The 27599-nt window shown below is 29.2% G+C and overlaps 1 protein-coding gene across 1 annotated transcript in view; it reads right to left on the bottom strand.

The window, feature by feature from the left end:
* The window catches only part of LOC148226760 (C3 and PZP-like alpha-2-macroglobulin domain-containing protein 8), a 246540-nt gene that overhangs the window by 26139 nt on the left and 192802 nt on the right, over positions 1 to 27599 (bottom strand). The window contains exons 11-14 of the mRNA XM_088203337.1: positions 25773 to 25909; positions 11152 to 11394; positions 9549 to 9774; positions 2977 to 3127 (exon numbers count right to left, since the gene is read on the bottom strand). Coding sequence (XP_088059463.1) covers positions 2977 to 3127; positions 9549 to 9774; positions 11152 to 11394; positions 25773 to 25909 — 757 coding nt within the window. The remainder of the gene's footprint in view (positions 1 to 2976; positions 3128 to 9548; positions 9775 to 11151; positions 11395 to 25772; positions 25910 to 27599) is intronic.

Genomic DNA, 27599 nt, shown 5'->3' with positions numbered 1-27599 from the left:
GGTTAACGGTGCATTGACATGCAAATTTCGGCGTCGTTTCAAATAGGTCGTTTCTCAGGACCGAAAGCGTGGGTTAAAAGTTTAATTAGCAAACCAAAAACTCAACCCCTCTTCGTTCGCAATACCGGTTTAAGCTTAGGGTGCAGATTTGGAAATCTCTTGCTTTGCTCATAATACATAGGTACAGTATAACAAAAAGCGATTATAATAATTCAAAAATTCAACATTTCTATCACTAGCAATATATAATCGTATAGAAATTGTAAGCATATTAAAAGCTTTTACCTAAAAAAATATCGGTCGAATATGATTCCGATAAATAAGAGTACAAAATTACTTTGAAATGTGTAATAATTGTGCAATTGATTGAATAAATCGTATTATATTATTCAGGTATATTTACTGAGTAAGATAAAAAATGTTGAGAGTAACTGGACATAACAAGTACAAATATATAAATAATATATGCGCTGAAATTAAAGCGATAGAACTATTTAAATTGATAAAATTACGAAGCACGGATCTCATCCAAAACTATGGGTAATTGAGAACAATTTAAAAAAGCCCATGATGGTTCTCAATAAAGTTTTACAAAAATCAAGAGAATATTTTTTAGATTTATATATAGCACACTTATTAAAAAAATTCAGTACTTTTAACGAATTTAACATTGAACCAGATATTTTACCTGCAGAAATTCATAAACCTATTCAAAAACCAATGACCATTTCGACCAAGTCGAAATGATTAATCAACTTAGAGACTATGATATTCCCATCTTATATGATAAATGCATCAAAATATGGAAAAGCGGCATTTGGCCTTAAAACTGGATGAAATGAACAAAAAAGGATTCTCTGAAAAGTGCACAAATTATAGAAAATTAGCAGAATCTTCATATTGTGTATATTCCATACCAGTAGCTTAAAGAAGTGCTTTACAAAGTACACTCATCAATGCGACTCGAATAAATCATATCCTAGCATACTTTGTTGGGTTCTAAATCGAATAATTCACCCAATTGTTAACTTTATGAAAATTCAGATAACTAATCGAATATTCGTTCATACTATCTCAAATAAAATTTAAAATTTTTTTTAAAATAAAACAATTTCTACATTTGAGCATAAAAGATTCAGTATAAAAAATTCCATAATCCTTAATTTTGTTTTAAAATTTGAAACAGTGAGAAGCTTCTTTTGAACAAAAAATTCGTTCACGCATTTGTAAACATTTGTAAGGTGTTTTTTCTAAGGCGTGAACGAATATTTATCGGCTGTATCTACTGTGACCGAAATTCGCAGAAATCATTTGTTGAACGAAAAAAAATATAGGAAAAGCCCACTTTTTATTAAAGGTGTTTATTATCTCAAATTTAGGTGTGCGTCACAAATTTTGTGTTACGTTTTTGTATTTAGTGCTTCAAGGCGCAAATATTTTATTTTAATCATTTCCATAATTCGATCGCGGTTAATTTATTTTTAGTTTTTAAGCTTATATGCAAATCCGCATAAAATAAAGGTCGATTCGGATCTGATCTTTATGTATATTAAATTCGATCGAAACATTATTGTACAAATTTGACAAAATGTCCCATTATTTTATCGAATTAATTCAATCGCAGCTGATCTTTTTTCTGGTGATTTAAAAAAAGTTTAAATGACGTTACTGATCAAAAGGTATGTAAAATATTTTTTTCATTTATCAGTAATTCATGTTTTATATACTTTAAAAAAAGTTAACGATTAATTAAAATAAATAATATTAACTAATCCCTATTTTTTATTTTAAAAATATTAGTAAAAATCTTGAAAAAATACGAATTTAATCAATATTTAAGCATATTTTAAAATTGACATCTATCAAACGCGCTTGTAAATAACACAATCAGTGAATGCACTGCAACATGTGGCAAGTATAGAATAGACAAAGCGACTGTTTTTTAAATAATATTTGTTATGCGAAATAAATTACAATTAAATATTTAGTAAGATAACAAGCAGTTTGTTTCTACCCTAATTTAGTGCATTAGCTGGGAGATCATAAATAGGAATGGCAAAAGGCCTTTTATAACATTGAAAGTCAATATTATTATTTTAAAAAAATAGTCAAAATAGCGTAGACCTTACGACATTCACTGGTAGCCCAGAAACCTCGGGTTTGAGCTACTTATTCGAATTTTTATTTGTGAAACTAGCTTTAGCTACAATGTGTTATTTATAAATAATAAATTATAATACACATAATAATTCATAAATAATGAAATAGACTGATAATTCTGATACTTTTAATATTTAATTAACGCTTTGTGTTAAGGTAAGCTTACAACAAAAGTTACAAAAATTTAACTAATTTAAAAGACTTAGCATTTTTCATTATTATTATTAAATTGTCAAAAAAATTCTCGCAAACTATTTCATGTGTTACACACGGATCTGGATGTTTATTATATTAATGAGCTTGTTTATATATATCAACGACAAACTGTATCGCCACCCTTGGTACCTGAGTACATAAGTAGATACTTATATACATATTAATACATCCTTAGGGGTTGCGCAGCAATTTCACCGTGGCTCCTCGGGATACGCGAAATATCCTCAGCCATAGTTCAAAGGAATAATTAATATCAGCGTGTTTACATTAAGACGTCCTTTGTTGTCGTAAAAGAGTTGACGAATTGAAAGCGAGTTAATTTAGTTCCTCTCCCGCGGAGAGAGATTGAGAGCGAGCAAGAAGGATGGAGAGAGCGAGAGAGAGAGAGAGAGAGTAAACAAACCAAACGTTTGTCAAAAGCTCGACTTGAAATGACGCATTACCAGGAGCGAGCTTATTCACTACCACTACCGTTCTCTCGACAGAATAGGTACCTATGTACTTCACATCCCAACTTCTCAAATTGTGTGGCAAGACAATAATTTAAATTTTATGGCTGTGCACACGTTCGCACTGGTGTCATTGGGAAATGTCTCTCACCTGTGAGATTATGTTCACCGCTGTTGGTAACTACGATCTTAACCACTAACGATGTGGCGCCTCGAGGACCCAATCTCAGCTTCTCCGTGACGTACATCATGTTGTTGCTAAGGAAACGACCTCCGCCGCTCAATGACAGCAATGCAGTTACCTGGAGGAATAAATAATGTTAAATTATCAAAAAGGATACACTAGAGAGCATAAATATATTAAAATAGATACACGAGAACGTCTCATAAATATCGTCATGCGTTCATTGAACCGTTGTTACCCAGTGAGATGTAGGGGTTTTCCCCTTCTTTAAATAATATACGACAAGCGTAAAAATAAACTAGCTATTTAAAACCTTTTGTAGAACACCAAAAACAAAGTATCAAGAACACGTTACAGTGATATTATTTTTAAGCCTTAAAAGAAAGCCATCCAAAGATTCCATATTTATTAAAATTCAATTAAAAAAACATGCTATAATTTAATTAACTTCAAAAAGTTTCAAATTTTTTTTATCTTTAATTTTTTTTGCACATATATAAGCGAAACAAATTATTTTAGTTTTTTGCCATGGTTCACGATAAAAATAATGTCAGTTATTATCATAAAAGCCTTAATGAGTATTATTTCAATTAACGAGGTGCTTAAAAGTCTTGAGTTCGTTACCAGTGGAGCTCACGCCAAATTGACACAAACGAATCTTTAGGCTATCGTACAATTTTTAGGCTATCACCATCAAATTTCGATGAAAAACAGAAAAATATATGTAATATTTCTTATTGCACATATGTGTTTCTTTTTTTTTTATTGAGGCAACTCGCTACATCTTTATTGATTAACAATACCATTGTTTCGATATTAAAAAATATATAAATTAAAAATTATTTAATTTAAACACTTTCAATATTTATAAAAAAAAGTATTTTTTAAAATATGGGCTTCTAATCTTCTTTTGGAATAATAAATCTATAAAGGACAACATCGTCTTTGATCGATCACTTCTGGATGCCTCCAAAATTTAAAAATAAGGGTGAGAGCACCACTCGCCAATTTATTCCAATAAAATATATTACTCATTATTTTTTGTCAGTTTATCAGAAAGAACCTTATAAGAAAGGAGTGCGTAGAAAATTGTAAATCTGTTTGTTCAAAGTGACATATTTTTTGATGATTGATAATTGTGATATTTATGAAAATACTGTGTGGTTTATTTGAAAAAATAATTTTTAATTATTGCGCATTTAATATTTATTTTAGAATATCACTATAATATTTATTATCAAAATTTCATATAACATTAATTCATTTTGAGGTATATTTTTTTATGTAAATATCATATAATAAAAAATACTCGTTAACATAAAGCATAACCCTTTTAGTCCCAGACAATTTGGCTTAATACAAGCGATTTTATTTGTGAAAAAAATATTGTTTTACATTAAAAAATATGTTATATGTGTTTAAAAAACCTTGACTTTTTTTTATGTACTCTCAATGATATGAAGAGCAATAATATTTAGTTAATAATAAAAAATAAAAGATTGATCAAATTTGATGTATAATAATATAACATTTATTAACACATTTGGTTAATTACTTATTTTAATTGAATTGTATATTACAATCTATATTTAGTTTGGAATAAAAAAAACATTACACAATTTCCTAATTAAAAAGTTATTTTAAAAAAAACATAAATTTCGCGAAAATACGTTTTTTATTTAAATATTATTATAGAGACTTATCTTAATATTTAACACACGGTAAAGCATATTTTGTGAACTATTAGTGTAAAAATATGTCTAAATGCAGATAAAAATATACAAATAGTAGAAAGAATTTTGTGTATGCAATATTTGCTTTTATTTTTATTTCGCCAGCCATCACTATCTTAAAAAGGGACGAGCAGACTGCTGCGGTACGGTCATTTCTTTGTTACATAACATAATTACTGGTAACAACAAACTCAATGAACAAGTTCGTTGATCTTTAAACGCATACCAAACAGATTTTTATAATAAGTTACAACGAATGACTTTTTAATCACAAAAGTCATCTTGTTCTTTTTCATTATTTTATGGCATTAACAGAAATAAGCTTACGATTATTATATAAAGCGTATTTTTATATTGCACAAAATAAATAAAATACCGAACAAATCTAGGCTTAACATGTTATTTTAATATAAATTGAATGGTCATATAAACCAAATTCTAAAAGGACCACGTCACACGTACCGTAGCAAAATTTTAGGAAAAATACGCTTTGCTATAAGTAACCTGGTATTTTAACTTTCAAATATATCTTGTATATACAATAGAAATATACTTTTCATGAAAATATTCCTTTTAATAAAGTTTATTATTAAATAATGTCTAGTTCTATAATTGATCAGTTTGTGATCTTATAAAAAAGTGTTCAGTATTAAAATGAATTTGCCCTCGTAACCAAATAAAAAAAGCTTAGAGAAATATAAATTTGATTTTTTTTATTGTCTTCTTTAGACTAAACCCCGACGAGAGTTATAAAAACAAGTAATTCTAATTTTGACAACAGAGCCTAATTTATCTTTTATTTTGCTACTATAATCATTTCACTAGCGACTTTTCATTATGATTTTAAATTGCATCTTAATTGTATTTTTGTCACATATTAATTTATACAGGTGTTTAATTGTGATTTTTCGTTTATAATTTTCCTTTGACGCAAAATTTTTCTCATCTAGAAAATAAATGGAAATTTTTCATAAAAATTTTTAAGAAAACCTAATTTAGAAATGTTTCGACACAATTTATATTACATACTGACTAGTTTTTTTTTCTTAGTATGAATAATATTTAAAATCAAAGTCAAATTTATTAAATTTATTTTAAAAGTAAACAATTTTTATTTATATCTATAAGTCTTGAAATAAACGTAAAAAACACAATTTCACTTCACTTTATTTACTATATTTTCAAGTAAATATTTCTAAACTGTCGCTAAATATTTTTTTATAAAAATAAATTTAAAGGAGATGTGTCAAATAAGGCCAGATTTGTCCATGTACAATCAATTCATATATGATAGTAAATATCTTGAATAAAAACTTTTGGGGTAACAATCCAGAGAACAAACCAATAAATAATTAATTAATTGATCATCTGCTACAGACACTAAAAAAAATTTAGCTGTGTAATTATATATACATCAAAATGGTAAAAATGAATCATTAATTACATAATCCTCAAATCACAGTGTATTTTTATTAAATATAATTATTTTTATTGAAGATATTATTCCACAATTTAATTCGATATGTACAACAGCCAGGAAGAAAGCTTTGCTGCGTTAACGCATGTGGTTTTTTCGCACTAACCGAACCAGTTTGAAAATGGTAGTAAGCAGTATTTGCATGAAATATTTATTCTCAGCAAAAGTGTTGTAAACAGTGTGTTAAACATCTCACTAATTCAACGCCTTTTGCTTTGTTCCGTTGAGCTTTTATTTATTCATCCAAATGTAGAGCTTTCGCTTACGGTCGCATGCAATATGTAGCCGTTCGGGAATTAATCCCAGACTTGCACGGCCACGACTTATAATGCAGACTAACCACTGTATTAAACGCTTTCTTGAATTTGTGTTTTTATGATTAAATATAACATGAATACTATATGCATCTAGAAAAGTTATACACAATTTAAAATCATAGCGTGACGCGTTAGAGTATTTCTCTCACTCTGGTATTTCAGTGAGAATGAACACATTATATTCCGTGTTGATTAAAATTTTAATAATATAACAGTTTCATAGTGATTTAAAGTTTATATTTTAATTAAGAAACATTTTGTACGTTTATGTTTTAAATAATTAAATACAGTGGAAATTGTATTTTTGCGTGGCGCTACAACTGTATATTTTTCCTATTTATAATATAGGAGTATATAAAACAAGTAATACAATATGTGCTGTATATGTTTATGATCAACATTTGCGTTCGTAATTTCTATTATTTGTATAACAAATTGTTATGTAGACCGCAAAAGGTATGTTTTATACAAATATAAGACTTTACTTTATTTAAAATAAATACATATAATATTTATTAATACTTTCTGCATTGTTTAATTATTATTAAAAATAAATTAAATGACAGTTTTTGCACTTTGCTTTGCAAATATTAAGTCTTTAGTTAGCCTCTATTTATTAACGATGCTTTTTAGTATTATTTTATTTTTTTAGCTAATACGTAGGTATTTGATATGCTTCATGAAAAAGCATTATTTTTTTAGAGAAAAGAGTCATTGAGTTATTTATCAGAATGTCAACAGATGGCTTCATTTTTTTATAATTAAACATGAGCAAAATAAATGCCTCTAGTTTAGATAGCTATTATTAAAAAATATGTAGTTGAGATATATACTCATTTCATAATTTAATTTCTGCAAAACGCTTTATTATATGTTGATTTCTAATAAAAATTAATATACTTTTTAAAATTTCTTTAAGATGTAAGAGCTAATATTTATTTATATAATTTTAATAAAATATTATATTTATAAAGAAAATGTACTAATTACATTAATGCAATTTGTAAAACGCTTTGAATGCCTTTTTATCAATATAACTTCTAGTTTATAGGAAATATAAATATAATCTTAGTCAAACTATATTTTTAAATTTTGATTCTAATTTTTACATCTATGTATAATTCTGAATATTCATGGATTATTAAAAAAAATTAAGATTATATCACAAATAATAGAAATGAAAAATAATATACAAGAAAATATATTGTATCACGAATTACGATTTAGAACAAAAAAAATTACATAATTATTTATAAGAGAAATGATCGAAAAATTTATTGATGGATTTATTTCTTAAGAAAATGGCTCTTTATAAAATAAAGACGATCTAATATTATATCATTTAATCTTATTTTTTTCGACATCCAATTTCTAGAGATTGAATGGTTTCGGTACTATTTAACGGGGAATTATTTTGAGAATAAAATACAAATGCATTTAAATAAATACTTTGTTCCATGAAAAGAACTGTTTGTGCATTAATGTATCTCAGTTTCAAAGAAAAAAAATCAGTAAAACAATTTGGTCTATGCAAAAAAATATATTTCGCGCAATTTTTTCAAATACGTTTTTGATTTAAATACGATTATTGAGACTTACTAATATTTAACACCAATTTGGATAGAAATATGTCTGAATGAAGTTGAAAATGTATAATTATTATAAAGAATTTCGTGTACTATATATTCTTTACCTTCGCCAGCCATCCCTAGCATATAACGCAGTCATTTCTCTGTTATATGATTACTGGGAACTGCTAAGTACCGTTAGATTTGCATGAAATAAATCAAATGTATTCCTTTTATGTTGACACGTCACGCATGTACAGAAATACAAAAATATCCAATGTGTTCAAAAAATTTTTCGGGAATTTTGCATTGGCATGGTGAGATATTAGGTGTAGATTTTCAGTTGCATCTACCAAATTTACTATTGATTCGACTAGATAAGACGTGTACGCTTCAGGATGGTTTATTGAAACAATCTTTATAGATTTTTTTAGAACTGTTTATGAGCCTCTTAATTGTATAAATTAATAAATTTTAACTTCTACTGTAACCATTTGGACCAGTTTTTCTGCAACAAGTCCCAAATTTACAAATAATTGTACAGATCTTAGAATTTGTAATACATCTTTTATAATATTACTATAATAATAATTTGTTAATTTGTGATTTTTTTATCGAGATGAACCACAGTTTTGCAGCTCTTGAAAATTATGATTTCACAAGCTCTCAATCTTCATATGTTGTATTATAAATACCAACAATAAATAATGCATGTTCTTAAAAACAGACCACGCATGAATTATGTATGTGTGCAGACGATACATAAATATGGCATAAAGGTATCGTTGGAACCCTTGCATTTGTCTGGTACGTGCCGTACGTTTTCCATTCATGTGTGGCCAACACAATGAGGGGGGTCTGAAATATGACGCGAAATAAAACCACCCGCGGGACCTTTACTCCATTATGCCCGGCACTACATTATAATCTGAACACGGAGGACCCGGGCTATATTCAAATATAAAAGCCAGCCGAGGGCTTCTGGTACAAACGGGACAGCTTAATGCCGTCGAAGGGACTCGCCCTTGATGTCGATGCCGTTATCGTGATATACGAAGGTCCACTAGCCGGATTTTATGGACGACAATACTTTCTGGTCGGGATGTACGAATCGATGACCTATATTACATTGTGACTTATTGCTCGCACGGCGGTGCGTACCATTGTATTGTGTGCTTTATACGGAATCGATAAAGTAAAACGTCAATAATGAATTATTATGATTACAGATAATGCCCACAAAAAATATATTGTTATGTAGCAATCTACTTGACTACGTATCTAAATTGAAATATAGGGAGAGCCCAAATTTTTATTACTGAATTGACTGAAGTTTCAGATTTAACTTAGAATATATTGTCAACTGTCCACTGTCGAACATAAAGTCCACGCTTAAGTTTTGACAAGGTGTTAGTGACGTTAATTAATTTAATGGCATACTTACATCCATACAAGCGTCCAACGTGTTTGAAATGCTTATATCCAGTTCCAAAGTTTCTCTAACGGTCAGTGGAGGTGGTTGCGGAAGTGTCACTCTCAAAGCAGGGGTCGCCAATGGGATCGGACGCACTGCGGAGACTTTCAGACCACCCGGTCCCACGCTCGTGGCCCATAACGAATATACACCTTCTTCGTTCGGTAGTACCACTTGCCGCTTTGTCAGATCTGGCCTGAAATATTAATCAGTAAAATGTGTGTGAGTGTACAATATTATATAAATATATAGAGAGAAGTCAAAAAGCAATCGAAATAATCGCTCTTCTGCTCCTTATCTATATTATATTTAAATAGACGGAATCCGACTTATCTCAACGATGAGTATCCCATTTCAAAGATAGTACTTTATCTCTTTTACACTTAGCCACCCAGAGAGCTTAATTAGATTGAGCTAGTTGCAGACTTGATTCGCCAACCTCTTCAAGATTTTTTCCGTCTGAATATCTCGGCATTTACTACTACTACTATATGTGTATTTTATCTTGTATATGTGTCTAATATATTGGAGTTAACTTTTTATGCATATATTTAAAAGTTTATATTATAAATGACTATGCCCTGATATATTGTTAAAAAATATACAATATTAATAATAGCTAGATTATAATTAATTTTTTGACACCATTTGTATGTCAATATATTTAAAAAAGTTTAATGCTCTAAATTATTTTTAATTAAAATTATATTTATTCGAAACTTAAAAAAATATCAGTTGCACGATAAAATATTTAAAAAAATAAGCTCTGCAGTCGAATTTTTTAGGTGCAAGATATTTAACATCTATTTAAAATGAGAAAGTGGAAACTCATTAAGCACATATTTAGGAGAATTGAAACCGCACAAGAAACTAAACAGCGCTGTCCTGACGACCGATTACGTGCTACTGCATACGTGAAGAAAAGATACATTAATTCTTACACTATATAAGACTCTTGTTGTTTCACTCGAATAATCAAATACTACCTAATATAAATTATTTAAATAAAATATACCTATCAAATATATTATAGTACATATATGTATATTTACATAAAGTATATATACATGTTCACCGCAGTTTATGCTTTTTATTTTTAAAAAATGGAGCGCACAACGCAAAACCAAGCCAAGTTTTGGCTAGCAGATAATTCTGAAGCGCTCGCGAGTGAAATGTATTCAAAGGATTTTCAAGAGTAACGTGAATAATTTATACTCTCGCAGCATCGTGGTTGCCGCTAAGGAAATTGCTTCACGCTAAACCAAAAAAAATCCACAAAAATATAAGAGAAAATTAAGCGTATGAATACATACTACACTGATATACACGTACACACTTTTCAACATTTTACACAGCGTCAATATAAAATGTTACGATTTGCAATAACCGTGCACACGATACTTTGCTCTCTAATACAATCTTGCCGGGGGTGGGAAAGAGCATTTTATGACCATCTTCGCTCTCTGGGGTGTCTTTTCGACCATCCCTCCCAACTTCTTCATTTTCCTTGACGCGTGCCCGGGGTAGTGTTATTTTTTTTCGCCTTTACGCCTCAATAAAGTTTTATACGTACGTGTATTTGAAGCAGTCCCACGTCCATATCTTGTCCGTTGGCTGAGGCAGTAGGGGAGGTCGCCGACGAGAGCGAGGTCCTCCCGGTCTGTAAGTGACACTCGATCTGGCTCCTGTGCCGAAGCTGGGCCATGTTCCGTTCTTGACGTGTGGTCTCACTATAGGACATCTGCGTTGGAATAGAGTCACTCCTGCCTCGAGGAAATCTTGCTCGTCTTTGATGCTCTTCAATGAGTGCACGTGACTAGAAAAAGTAAACAAAGATAATTTGTTATTATATATTTTGTAAATGCATGTGCAAGGCTTACACTCAATGTGCTCTGCATATAAATCAATAAATATATTTTGGCAATAAAATATAATTGATGGACTTAAATTCTCAACAAGTATGGATAACACTTTTTGCGATTAGATCATCACTCAGTCTTCAAGCTTTTTCTATGTCGGGATAAACATGCTACAGTCTAGACGACAAAACTACATCTATAGTTAAGCACATACTTCGATTAACTGCACTGTTTATTATTTTATATATACTAAACCAAATTTTCCAATAAAAGAAAGATTTAATAGAACAGTTAGATTGTTCACTATAATAGGCTAAATTTGGCATTTAGAACTGTGGGGATTTTAATTGCAGGTTATTCAAATGCTATGAAAAATAAATAAGAACTCACCTCAATAAAAGGTTTATCAATTAAAAAGATAAAATTTGCTTTCAAAATTTCACAGACCACCTATCGGTTCAAAACCTGAATCACAAAAAAAGAATACCCTTTTGTGCTTAAAGGATGCGTCTCTCCTGCGCAAACATAACCATTGTCTTTTATATCTTCATTAATGACCTCGATAGCGATGCAATTGGCTCACTCACATCCGTATCTGTGATTCACCAGAGCTGTCTTGAATTATTAATATAAAAGATGCGAAAATACAGCTGACCTGCCGATGTTTATGACTTAATAAAGTAATTATTATTTTTTGTCTTAAGCGCTTGGGACCTGTCGACTTGATCCATTAAAAAAAATATATTTTATAGTGAAAATAAAATAGGAACAATCTTCTAAAGCAGCGGTTCTTAAACTTATGTAGTCCATGGACTCTTGAACAGAATTATTTTGTGGACCCCAGCTCAATCCTAACTATTTTACGTCGTACTTAAGAATTAATTTATGGCTGCTAATTAATTAAGTATATATTTTATACGATTTGAGGCATACCTGTGTATTAAGATACTGTAGCAATGAAATCAGTTTGTTTCATTTTTATGTATGAAACTAGTAACTAGAAACATATTAATAATATATCAGATGCATGCTCATTAATTTCTTTGACATGTCTTAAGCACACATTCAAAAGTGTAGACATGCCTTATTGTTGTTGAACGGAAGGCGTTACAGTTGCGACAATAAGCAGTGAAGCGCTAGAATGCGTCTGTGTAGTCGAACAAGGGGTTGTTATCTTGAGAGCGTGTCAAGGGTTGGAAAGGCGAAACAAAGACAGGGCTTTAGCTTGACAAACAGGCTTTGATATGAGCAATAAATCTCACTTGGCCCGTTATTGCCCGTTGTACGCACATAACGTCCATCAACGTACTAATCCACCAGCCAGACGACCTACAGACAAGACACAGCTATTTTTCAACAGCGACACTGATTTAGTACATATTCAAAGTCGACGGGTTATTGCTTTTTTAGTTTAGGTAACTATTTTATATGAATTGCTATTGTATCATCTTAATCAAAGTCAAATGAAACTCATTAGATATTAGTTATTATCTTATTGATAAACTTGCCTCATAGACTTTTTGATTAATTGAAAAAATAATTAATTATTTAGAAATAATATTCTCCATTAGATGACGATAAGAACGACGATAGACGGCACACGCTCGGCATTGTCATAAGAAAAATATCTACTGTTTTGAGCAATGTACTCATAATTTCGCACTCTGTGTTTGTAATAATAATAAACAAATTACTACCCTCATTGTGTTTTTATAGCATAAAAGCAAAATATACAGGCGACACAAAGAGCATACACATAAACAAAATACTCTTATTTCAGTGTTGATATTCGTGAAAAGTAATATTTGTCGAATGAACTTATAGAAATAAATTAAACTCGTTTTTATTATACCTAGTTTTAAAATAATATATCTAGATACCAAAATCTGTAGTTGAAAACACAACACTCTACTTTTGGTGGCGATAAATATTCAATGGTCCAATTGTGCATCGATAATAATTAACAGGATGCTTCAAAAATATGTATTATATGAAAAGTTAAAAGTAGATTTTTCATATACAAATTCATTATTATGCTGTAACTATGTCGATAAAAATTGATTTATAACTACAAACATTTTTATTTGGCGTGCCGAATATTATGGAATGATGTAGTTTTATCAACGTTAACAAAATAAATACAGAATTATCATTGTCATTCGGATAATTTAAAAAGGTGAAGCATTGAAATATTCTTTTCATGTGAAAAATCCGAACCCACAACATACAAATTTAATTATTTCGCTTCACCCAATTTTGTGTGAGAAAAAAAACACATTGACATGACGTCATCGTTATTTTTCCTTCCGCTCTATTATATATACTAACATACTTCCTTATCTGAGCTTTCGCATCATTTGTTGCGTGGTTTATGGGGAAGCACTCTTCCTTTTCCTATCATTTTTTACTGTCACATATGCCATCACTTTTGTGTATCTAATTATTCTTTACACATGATTTACTCCATGTTCATATAAGTAAATGTTGTTATCGTACTACAACGATAATATTATACATACTACATATAACTATAAGCACACAGCTAGTTCACAAAAGATAATAATAAATAAATTTATATATAAAAATATTTAAAAATTAAATATTTTTTGTCAAATTGATATACATATATTATCGATTGCTATATACATTTTTTATTAACATTAATCTAAGTAGCTCAATAATAACAATATATATGAAACATACGATCCAGCTCAACTTAAATATATAATATATAAAAAATACTTTATTATTAATAAATATTTAGAGAAATTATGAACTATTAAAAAAGCTTGTAAGTCGCAACCACATTTTGTTATTATTTGGAGGTTAATATAACAACTATTCTAACGAACGAAAAGAGAGGTCAACCCTAGTCGAAAGAAGGTCACATAGACATCATATTCACATATACGTAACCAAATAATTGCGTTATTAATTAAAAATATTTCACAGAACACCTAATAGCACATCGTCCCAAGACGAACTGCTCTTTGTTTGGAAAGGACGCGCGCTAAAAAATATATTTTACCTTTGCGCATAATACTTTTGTTTTTCAACTCTTTGCTTACCGATCGTGGAAGTAGATATCTATATCAGAATTATAATTATTTAACAATCACTTATTATGAACTCACAGACATGATAAAAACTCAAAAACACAAAGGTTCACATGTTTTTGGCGTGAATTACCTGTTCATAAAAACATGAAATAAATTTAAAAAAACAATTAATACTTCTTAAAAAGTTAAAAAAAACTTATAATTATTTACTCAACTGCGGACCTGGAGCCAAAAAAAAAGTTTTATTCCTCTAAAGCAATTTTTGATTTGGAATTTTATATAGTTTTTTAGTATGATTATGTTCTTTAATGGTAGGTTGCAAAAATACTTTTTAACTTAATTTTTCATGGACTATATATATTATTTTCATCGCTTTATTTTTAATGACTAAGTTAAAAACATATTGGAGTTACTCCACACCGAGCAAGCGTGTGTAATAGCTGTTTATGTTGATAAAATTTCTCATGCTAAATATTTGTTTACGGGGCGCAATGACAGCTAGCACTATGGACCAAAATTCCATTATATATTTAACTAATTTTAATTTGAAGTCCATATGCATACCCAGCTATATGATTTAATGCAGTTTCTAAGTGGACTTTAAAAAAGAAAAAGATTTTTTTTTGCGAATTATAAAAAAATTGCTACAGTTTTATTTTGGCATATTTTAATTTTGTATTTAATAAAATAATTATTCATGTTTTGTGAAAAAAAGTTCAACTTCATTGTAATTGGATTAAGATTGTAAGAACTAGTTATGACCGTTGTGTCATCAAATTATATTGAAAAGTCAGTATTTTTTAAGATAATAACGGCATTAGTATGTAGAATAAAAAGGAACGGACCGAGCAAACTACCCTGCGGAACTCCAGCTACAATTTAAAGTGGTATTACTTAGCGAAAGAATATAGCTTAAACCTTTTGTATATGAAGTATAAGATAATCAAGGGCTTCATATTCAGATAGGCCGTCGTGACCAGGGCTGCTGAAAGCAATCCCGAGCCCTGGGCCCCATGAGACAAAAACGTTTTATGTATTTTTTATCGTCGTAATATATTTTTTTAATGAATGGTCATGGTATACTACATCGAATGATTTTTCTATATCTAGCATTGTTAATCCTGTACTTTTATTTATAAAAAATATAGCAGAAATCTGCACAGTAAGCCTCTTAAGTTAATGGATCATTGTATGCATTTTGCGAAACCCAATTTGTTTGTCTATAATTTTATATTAGTATCAAAGACTTTAATTATTTCACTTATCAAAGATAATTAGCTAATGCTATTTTCTTTTATTTTGATTAAGATGAATTTTGACTGTTTTACAGATACTAAAGAATTTAATCTCATTTGTGTTTAGCAATGCTTAGTTAAAATTTATAAAATAAAAAAATTAATAATCTTTATCCATACTGTATTTCGATTTTCTCCGATAATTTTTCGTTTAGTCCAAAATAAGGCATAACATATTTCGTCCGTTTTATGACATGAACAAACATGTTTACCATGTGCGATAATAACCATAACTCTCATCCCAATGGTATCACACGCAGCCGATACGTCGAGGGTGATATGCCACCAACAAAAATTAATGACCGGTCACAAAAGTGACGGCCATCGTTGTGCCAAAATTAATATTCGGTTGATAGTCGGCGCAGACCTTCGCCTGGTCATCGTGAGCCCCAGAGAATATTGGTATTTTTTATTATGATTAATCAGGATTATGGGACAACGACTCGTCAAGCCGGTGACGTAATCGAATTCCACCGTCATTGTTCCGGCAAATCTCCAGTCATCCGGTGTTCTTGTACCGTACGAATTTGTAATAACCCACACCGGTCAGGCAAGAATGCAAGCGTGACAGTGCGCTAGGCCGTCCATCAAGTTTAATTAATCCAGGCTCTGTCCGACACCGAAGGATATTTTTCCCGAGCGAAAAAGGACGCTCGTGTTACGTGGCGTAAATCCGCGTACAATGTAGATACCGTCATTAATAACACGTGAAGTATCAAAAACGTAACGCTGGCAGCAGAGCGCCTGGCTGTGTCGGCGTCTCGTACTTTATGGTCGTTTTAACTGTTACTAGATGCATCTTTGAAATTTAAATTAAAGCATCTGTAAAGTACGAACACCGGCGGTTGCCATTTTGCAAGTAATCGAAACATTTAGTTTGTATTCCTTTAAACAGGCAGGTGAAAAATTTCCCTCATTGAATTTGACCAAAAAAATGCATATCACTTATAATGAAATACAATGAATTTTATTGAAATAAAAATTAAAAAAAAACGACCACTGACTGGCCAACTTATGCCCCTCCCTACCTTTCTGGAAAAATCTGAAATGACATCTCAAAGAAAATCTAAAAAAAACAATCTCAAATCTATCCTAAAAATATGTAATTTCAGTGAAATCTTATCGGAATATATTCTAACCGGTAGATATATACTTTAATTAGTGAAAATATAATTTATCTGGCAGGTGCTAGTAAAATTAAACGATTTCAACTTTTCCATTTACATATTTATCCTAATTTATTTACATGCGATGTTATAATTTCACTAGTGAAATTTAGATACATTTTCATCAGTAGATATATATTTATACTAGCGAAAATATAATTTAACTGATATGTGCTAGTGAAATTATATACTGTTTTAAAATGTCTATGAAACTGAATTTGACAGTTGCGAAACGTACATTTGTTGTCCAAACGCAACTTGACATAGTGAAAGTCTAATACTTTGTCCAAAATACGAACTAAGCCAACTCAACTTTGAAGATGATCAGACAGACGTCGCATCTCGCATTTTGCTTTATAGTTTATCTGCATTTTGATATTACACTATATTTAAAAAATAAAATAGCTATCCTTACTGCTAAAAGCACGGACTTCTAATATAAAAGTACTGGTTAAAGTGTATTCAAACTGAATTTTGGTCAATAGGAGGGTGTAAAAACAATTATCACTTCTCAGAAGGCAAAAATTCACGTCAAAAGCAATAAAATCGTGTGGGCGCCGGTGCAGTGGGAACGCTCGGAAACGAGCGTTCCCACTGCACCGGCGTCGACACAATTTTATTGTTTTTGACGTGGATTTTTGACTTCTGAGAACGGATAATTGTTTTTTGCGCTCTCCTATTGATAAAAATTCGGTTTTGATATGCTTCAATCGATTCTCATTTATTGTAAGTCATAATATTGTTATTAAAAGTCTAAATAATTCATTGCTTTTGATATAGATTTTAAACATAGACGTCACTTAAGGGGAGGAGCAAGTAGATGTGTTTAACACCCTCTTTCCAAATCGGCCGAAAAAATGCATTTAATTTATTGAAATACTACGAGCTTTAATGAAGTAGAAATATTAAAAAAATTACTACTGACTGACCAAATTATTTCCCTCTCCCAAAAAAAGCTTAAATAAGACCCCTGTCTTTAAATGAGAAATCTGTGAAAAATATAGAATAAAAAAATGCAGGTTAAGGCAATCAATATTTATTTTACTTTGTGGCGCGACATCGCTTTTTATAACTTAAACGCTCCATTTTGAAAATTAAAACAAACCTTTATTTATATAATTAAAAAACTTTAAAAATAACACCTCATAAGTATGCTTCAAACTCATTAAATGAGACAAATCCGGAGATGTCAAGAATATTCTGGTGAAGAATATTCAAGAGCCGGAGATCCGGAGCAGAAATTTGTTTTTATGTGCCACCTAATTTCTTATTAACACGCGTATGCAAGGACGAGAGTATTAGATAACCTTTTGATAAGCTCAAATATTCAGCTTTTTAACCATCATTTGTTATCATCCAGACACTCACAAGTAGTGACATATTGTGGCGTTTTGTCGCAAATATGTCTCTAGATCAATCTTGAATTTTTAATGTGTTTTATTTCATTTAAAAGTTCTACACCTCTAAAATAAACACCTGGTATCAGGATTTTTTCTTTGTTTGGTTAGAAAGTATGCTTCTCTTGTCTGGTTACAAAGCAAGCAGATACCTTTATATGTGAATATATAAATATTATCTACCTTTATTTTGTTAGGGTGCATTAAGCTCTTATGTTTTGCACATGTATTTAAATGAATAAATAAGTTAATATATCGTGCTATTATAATATACATATAAAGCAAAATGCAAAGCTTCTAGAGGAAGATGTTTGAGCCCAGTGGAATTACAGTCGCTATCCTGAAATATCCCGTGAGAATTTTTATACAAGACGTAACTGCGTATTGCTTAAATTCAAAGAGTAATAAAACTTTGTTTTTAAACTAGAATTTATTAAAATAGACGTTATCTTTATTAGTGGTATTTAATTTAAAACCTTTATTAGTTTTATATAGATTAATTACCATTACACATACTTTAAATAGTGTCATAAAATATTGTTTAATATGGAAGTAAAAAAGTAAAATAATACAAAAGTCAATGAATCTCACTTGATCTTGTTCATTAGTAAATTTTTGAAAGATACAGATATTATATCGATAGCGCTACTTTGTAATTCTATTCATTGCTTTATGCTGTAATTGGATGTTATTAAATAATATTACTCACGCGTAAAAATATACATAATTAAATTAAACTTACTCAATCGATTATAAAATTAAATAAAATTTAAAAATAAATAAGTAAGCAGTGAAAAAAATTAAATCTTAAATTATTTAAAAACTTCAATAAACCAACTAAAATTTGCGATAAAAATCAGTTAAATAAAAACGAAACGTTTTGGCGTAAAGAAGATAATAGAAAATAATTACATTGACAGTGATGCTAGCTAACACTTTTTTTGTCGTACGAAGTCACTAAAAGCTTTCTAACATTCTAAAACTAAAAAGTAAATGGATCAATAATCTTGTGCAGAAGATAATGACTCAAATTGAAAAATAGCTGAGAGAAAATTATAAGTAATTTTATACTTTAAAAATAAAAAAATGTATTAAAATTGACATATTAGATTACATAATAATAACACACATTTCTGGAATTTGCATTTACTACTAAATAAACATCCTTAAAGTTTGCTTAATTTAAAATTTTTCTAAACCATTTAAAAAACCGCTTAAATTCATCCAATAAGGATCCTACCATTCCGATTAGCTTATTAACGTGACTTAGTAAAATATTTAAAAAAATAATCCTTATTCGCTTAAAAGAATCTCTAGGAAATAAAATTATTAGCGAACAGTTTGGCTTCCACTTAAAATCTCTCGACAACCCAAGGATTATTTAAAAAATTATTTTGTATTATGTATATTCTAACTGACACCAAAATTGTAAATATTGAAAAAATCATGAACCAGTAACATGTAATGTATATAATTATTTGTTTGTAAAACTAATATTATTAAATTATCATTTTATATTTTTTTTTCATTAATATTTTCATTAAGTATGATTCAGGTCGTTACTTACTACAATAAAAAAAAAATTGCGTCTAAAAAATGCAGCAAAATATAAATATTTTTTAACTTAGAATTGCTTCAAATAACGGACATTTAAAACTTTTCCTCAAAAAATTAATAACGAAATCAAAAACATGGATTTAAGAAATATTTTATTACAATTTGAAAGGCTTTTAAATTCTAAAAAAATACGACTGGTTGATAAATACAATTTTTGCTTTGTAACATACAAAAATAATCACTGATAAATTCACAAACATATAAAAAACAGGGTAGAAATTAAAAGAGTGCAAGAAAATAATAAAAAATACATGACCATTTCCACATTCACAAACAATTAGGAAAAGTTAGTGGTATTATTTATTAAAATAAAACAATATTAAAATAGAACAATAAAGAAATATGTTATATAATATTTTTTTTTTCAGACATAACGCAGTGAAACAGATATTAGAAAAGAAATGCGAATAACAGGTCCTGAAGTAATGGCATACCTTTATAATTAACAAAATTACATGGCGATATACCTGCATAATAAATCATTATTAGTATTACAATATTGACGATTTTTTTAAATTAAATATACGTGACTAAAAACATTCTATATGAATGATTAGTCAACATTTATTCCTTTACCGAAGAAAAATAAACCGACCAGTTTAGATTATTATAGATTGATCTGTTTAATTTGGCTTAAAATTAATCTCAGAATCATTCAATTGAAAGAGCATTCGATAGAGTGCAACATGATAAATTGATGAATGCACTAAGACAAGTCGAAATAGATAAAAGAGATATGATTATCTTGAAAAATCGTCACTGGAATTGATCTTCCATAGTAAAGGTCGAAAGCATGAAAATAGAGTGTGAAGAAATCTGTCAAAGAGTATGACAAGGTTGTATGTTAACACCCATATACTTCAATCTTTTGAAATATTGTGATATTATTATTATTATCTATACGTACTCTTTTTTAGTTTAAGATTGTCTCACTAATTTAACTTCTATTTTTATTTTTGCGAATTAAGCGACGGATCCCTTTATATTTAGCAATCCTAACCTAATGTATGTATTGTTTTTCATACCCAATATTCATTATATATTATTGACTAATTAATTGACATGACAAAAGTCTTCATCCATATCCACAACCATTAATAGTATCGAATCGATTGCTCACTGATTTGAAAGCAAAAATCTGGCATAATGTTAAATATCATATAGACGGCAGTAAATCATCGCGATTGTATTATGCAATTCTAATAAGAACAGTCCCAAGACGAATATAAGCAATAAATTTATAAGCTCGTTATTTTATGAGCGATAATGTACATTATACGAGCAAATTCGTAACGGGTTCGCCTAAGTGATATATCATCCCGTGCAAACTACGCAAAGGACACACGCGAGAGATGATCCTTTATAGTTTTTTTAACCATTTCGAGGGTGTTCGTCTCTCCCGATAAACCCCATAAAGCATCGGTTTGATATTTTTCACGATGATTATCGGCCGGAGCTTCGCAACTCTATTGGCCGTCGGCCATAAATCACGGGAGTAACGAAGCGCGACCCGCGAGCGGACAACCGCCATACATCAAGGGGGTGATGCATCACCGGAAACGCCCTGCGGCCGGAAGCACACCGCTACGGTGCCGACCCCTGAATCAGGACAAAATGGCCGCAATTAAAAATTAGCCATCCAAGTGCGACGTAAAAACGGTCATAAAATTAATCATCATATTTTAAGAAGATTTATCCGAAGTTTGAAAACTGATATTTTCAACCCCTATATTCATAAAAAATAGTAATAATACTAAGAATTTCTAATATGATTAATCACATATAAATAATATCAGTATCGTAATTTATTTACTCAAATTAGTTGACTGATACCTAAATTTTAAGTGAAAATATTAAATAAATTAATAGGCATCTTTAAACAATACTGTAATTTTATTAACAAATAACGATAAGCTTAAATTAAAAATTAAAAATACTATATCTACTAATTTTTAATTCAAAACCAACATTATTTAGAATAGATTGAATCTAAATATTTGGGTCATAGTCTAAGTTCAAGAAGCTCGCACAAATACAGATTTGTTTTTGTTGCTAACTAATATATCATACCTAAGGGTCGCATTATAAATGCTTTTTGGTGCTTAATGTGAATATTAGGGAATAGGTATTTTGCTCATATTATATTTAATACATTTTTATCTTAATTTAAAAAGAATATTACATGTAAATAATATGCAAAAGACGACGAAATAAAATTTATATTTATTAGCTCTAAAATCATTTTGCTACAATATTTATTGAAATAATATATAATAGATTTTTATATATTTCTGCATTACTGATGCACAGTATACATTTTATAATGTAGATATATTGTTTTTTGTTTATGTATATCAATCGTACAATTTTCTTGAATATTTGTACAATTTGTCTTAGGTGATTTGGACAACAAACGCAACATATACATTCCAGGCGCGTATGGTGAGATACATTCCCTTTCGCTCGCTCGCGTGCTAAGTGACGAGAGTGTGTGAAAGATAAGGATATGCGTTACATGCGTTCCGCACCCCCTTATATATCAAAATGTATCCCACCGTATGCGCCTGGTACATACGTTACAACTAGAGAAATATCTTTAGTTCTAATCTAGAATTCCATATATTTTTTTTAATCAAGTATACTGTACTATACTATCGGTTAGAACACTGATATCTTCACCAGAATCCCAACTAGCTTGTTACGATAACAATTATTTAATATATGATCAATGAGTTTATTAATAAACTAATACGCTAAAGTTACCGAGAGTTTAACAAGAAGACATAAAACACTCTTTGAAATCTTTTGTTATAAAATTAAAATCTGGAAGTCACCAAATATTATTAAAGACCGTCTTCAAAACCTTTAAAGACAATCTCGAAAAAGGCAAATTAAATTTTTGTAGAGATGCTGGTAATCGCAAATCTTGAGTAAAACTTTTGCCTACTGTTTATTTTACTAGCTCTTAGTAAAATTTCAGTATAAGTGAGAAAGCACGACTATAATGTTCATCGGCTGTCATTCAAATCCGAGTGTTTCTCTGAAGAGGAGTACATATTGGTTATTAATCTCAAAATATTTGCCGCGGCAAAAATAAAACCAACTCTACTTAATCATGCTATTTTAGAAAACATTGAAACTGACAGTCAATAAGAAACTTTCAAGTGTAAAAAAGTGACAATCACTGCGTAAATCCTTTGCAGCCGCTCAAAATCTATTTTTTTTATATATTACGCGTAATATTTATAAATTTATAAGCAAATTTTGTTACCATATTTGCTATAATCTGCAATTTTTGTACGTTACATCTGTATATAAAAAAAAACTTGCCGAATATGATGTTAACTATTGTCGTCGATAGTTTGTTTATGATTTATTTTTTATATAATTTTATTATTACAAATATGAGAATTATGAATTGACAGATTTCTTTGATACGTTATGATATCCATTAAACAAGTAATAATTACACCATTAAATAAAACAAATAAATAAAAATCACTAATATTTTTATCCAGCTCCTCGTGCTGATCTTTTAAATTCAAGAAAACTTTGGCAAATCTCAGATGCGGATGTTGGTTTGTCAATTGCATCGCTTGTTTATTTAACAAACGAAATATATTCACGCCTTAAAGTGTGGTAAAAATTTGTGAGTTGCTTTTTCCTTTCTATAAAATTTAAAATGGTCGTTTGAATACCCTAAGAGTTTACAGTGCAACTGGTTGGACAATGCTTATTTCAAAGCTAATGAAGAAAAAGTTACTGAGAGTTTTTGGGTCATTAATGGCTTTTGAAAGTCTGCCAAAAGTTGTTGTGCATTTTTAAATGGAATACCAATTTTAAATTTATTGTTTAGTCAAATTATTTTGATTAAGCAGATTTGTAACTATAGCAAAAATATTTATTTTTTGTAAATAAAAAAAATAATACATAGAAAAACTTTTTTTCAATGTAATAATAATATATTATTAACAATTATTCGAGTATTTTTCTAATGTCTTAAATATATGAAACCATTGAAATGCTTTATTTTTAGAAAAAACAGGAGATTTAAATAAATAAATTCACGGACATCAAATCTATCTACTAATTCGAAAAGAATAAGTGATAGCACTCATAAAAAAAATTAAAGCTATAGAAATTTCATCTTGCAAAAGAATGATCGACACGTATTATCTTAAAAATTACTTCTGCAACAGAAATACTATTTGAATGAACAAAATTCTCTTAAGTAAATATTTTTACTATCTTTCGTAACAAAATTTCTTCTACGGTGTTATTTTACTAATAATAGACAAAAAATCTAATAAGGGCTGTCTGAACACTTTTTGTAATTATTAGAGAGTCGCCTAACCTTGAGACTTTAAGCTTCAAGTCTCAACAAAAATATTTATTTTTAATAAATAAATATAATAATAATATTATTATGAAAAATATAACATATGGTGTCAAATAGCGTTTTAAAAATATATAATCTTGAATATAATAACTTAATGAATTATTCAAATGCAATTAAAAATAATTTTAGAAAACAAAATGTGCAAAAAAATGTATAAAAAAAATCTGCTAAAAATTCTGATAATTTAGAAAAGCTAATTTTACATGTAATAATAATAAGTTATTAACCATTTTTCAGGTATTTTTGTGATGTTTAAAAATTTTTGTCTAACCTTGAAGCTTGAAATTGATTGGAAGCTAAACTAGACACTAACGCGATTGACTCTATATTTTAATTTTCTCGAATTCGTCCGAGCTTCCTTAATGAAATAATATGAAAGAAGTGGCATTTATAGTTTACATTTAAAGTTCACCTAAATTAAGCCAGTTTATAAAAAAATAATTATTATCAAATATGATTCTATAAGTAAACATGTAAATTTTTCCTCAACTGAATTTAAAAGTTACTGTCTAGAAATCGTGGTAGTTAATATAATATGCTATATTAAAACATGAAAATATTAATGCTCTAAATACTAAATATAAAGTTTGTTTTATCCATCTGTAGAAATTATTATTGAGCTAGTACTAATTTCAATAAAACGTAATTTGATAAGCTTCACTGCATCAACGAACATTGATGAAGCCCTAAAATTAATTTGATTGATTTTACTTTTACCTTGTTTTATTTTTACAATAAAATTAAACGCATATTAGAGGTTTATAATAAAAAAATAAAACCACCAAACTGCATATTAATATGGCCAAAATTATATGAAAATATTTTTATTGTATATTTAACTGAGTAATTCAATATGTTAACCAATCTTCCGGAAGCATGCCGGTGACAACGTCAAAAAGTTTACTCGGCCACCGGGATGGATGGCACCAAGCTTCCTTAATTGGTTAATTTACTCTTCAAACAAAATAAATTACAACGCTGCTCTAATGACATTCTATTCGTCGGTTCCGTAAAATTATAAACGCACACTTGTGTTTATGTAAGAGGAAGCCAAAGTAGATAGGAACGGGCCTGAAATTGAGGTGTTCCATTATCCCAGGTTAAACAATTAGCGGTTTGACGACAATCAATTTCACGCGATCAAATATTGTTCGAAAAAGAGATAAAACGCGACATAAACCAGTTATACTCCAATTTAAGTCAAGCATTCTGACGTGAATAGAGAGCAGTATTGGCAATAAACACACCTGGTTTGAGTTTTAAATGATTTACCGTCGCTACGTTGAAAATGGAAAAGTGTCGCGCGTTTTGCGAATAAATTCGGTTTATCGCTCACTGTTTACGTGGAAGGATTTTTTTTATGAAATATGATATCAGTCCGTGTGTGAAGGAAGATAAATACCTGTTAAATGGGTCAAACTTGTCGCTGGTAGCACTGCCTCCAATCAAACACACCAAATTGTTGGGTTCAGCTTTGATGACAACTGTGACCTTATCGCCCAGCTGCCAAGTTTTATTCTCCTCCGTAGATAAGGAAACCTTAAAAATATAGAGGAAATTAAATGCATGTTACAATAATACTGTTTGTATAGAACAATATATACCATATACATTTATACATATACTTTAACACTACTGTTTCTATACCGAAGATCGCAAAAAGCTTAACTCTAAATCTTTAATTATAATTTTTTTCGCAATATTTTACAAGAGAAAATAAATTAATAACGTGGATACTGACGTTGACACTAGATGATAGGAATGGAACAAGAAAATAGAAAACACAAAGTAGCAAAATACGATTCATCCTTATTATCATTAAGATTCATAAGTATTATGATAAGTGGCTTAAAAAACAATGTGTTTGGTTTGTACGAAAGTTTTGGCTTTAGATATTATAAAACAATGTAAATTAAAAAGTCATATTGCAACTATGCATTTTAAATACATTGGTAAATTCATAGAATGGGTTCGAAAAATATTATTAAAAATAAAAAAAACATGCGCTATAAAGTGCTTTGCTTGTAACGTATCAAGTTACTAACAAAATGGCAAAATGTCAAAAACACAATAGAAAAAAAGTTAATTTGGCCAGAAGTTATTGATTTAATTAATGCAGAACAGTTGTAACAGATGCCGTTTGCTGTTAATATAGTTGAGGAAAAAAATTGATTATATATCTGAAGATCTTTGTAATTCGCAACACACGTAGATACTGCAATATATAAGGCAAAATATGCTAATTTAATTGCATATTTTCAATATGTTACTAAAAAATAGTATACAGGATGATGGCATTTTCAACCTAATTTCTAAAAAAGATATGTCTACTGAAATTTTAAATAAAATATAAAAAACATTTTTTTATAAGAATGACATAGAGTCGAAAAACTGCATTAGATTTATAGTCAATGATAAAACATATATCAGGACTTCAAGCATTAGTTGAAAATAAAGCATCTGATGTTATTTGGATAAATTGAATACTTCGAAGAGCAGTTACCAAAGTTATAAATTACATCATAAACAGTCATTTAAAAGCGAGGTCGATAAAAAAGTTGTGTAAAAATATGAGAGCTAAATACACTTTACTTCTTTACTAATATGAAGTGCGTTGGCTTTAAAATTAAAAGAGAAAATTACAAAATTTCTTGATCAAACTAAAAGTAAAATGCAAAATTAAAAAATAACAATAAATTTATTTTGAATTAAAAAAGATCGAAACTTTCGAGGGCCTACAGCCGATATTTAATTAAAAACATTTGTTTTTAAATATATATACAATTAATCAAACCTATCCCTAGATATATTTGCTAGGAGGGGAGTAACACATTTTGTAAATTGCAATTTAAAGTCATATAAATAATTAGTAATACATATTTTATTTTTACCAAATAAAGAACATTGTTTTTTTCATACTTGAAAATAATATAAAAATATATCACGGAACTATTTTTAGAAAAATTATCTGATTCTAATAAATTAATTCACGTACCACAAATGTATTCACTGTTGCAATCAGACTAAGTGAAAGCATTTATTAAAAAATAGAACTATAGAAATTTTAAATTGCAAAAGAATATGAACGACATGTTTTCTTTTTAAAATTACTTTTGCATCAGAAATGATATTAGAGCAAACAAGATTCTTTCAAATAAACATTTTCAATGTTTCATAATGCACTTGTACAACTTTAGCACTTTTTAAAAATAGCAACTGAATTAATTAA

This window comes from Plectrocnemia conspersa, unplaced genomic scaffold (genome assembly GCF_051122295.1).
Source record: "Plectrocnemia conspersa isolate PC_06_02 unplaced genomic scaffold, ASM5112229v1 ptg000014l, whole genome shotgun sequence".
Taxonomy (NCBI): domain Eukaryota; kingdom Metazoa; phylum Arthropoda; class Insecta; order Trichoptera; family Polycentropodidae; genus Plectrocnemia; species Plectrocnemia conspersa.
This window is presented reverse-complemented; position numbering and strand designations above follow the sequence as displayed.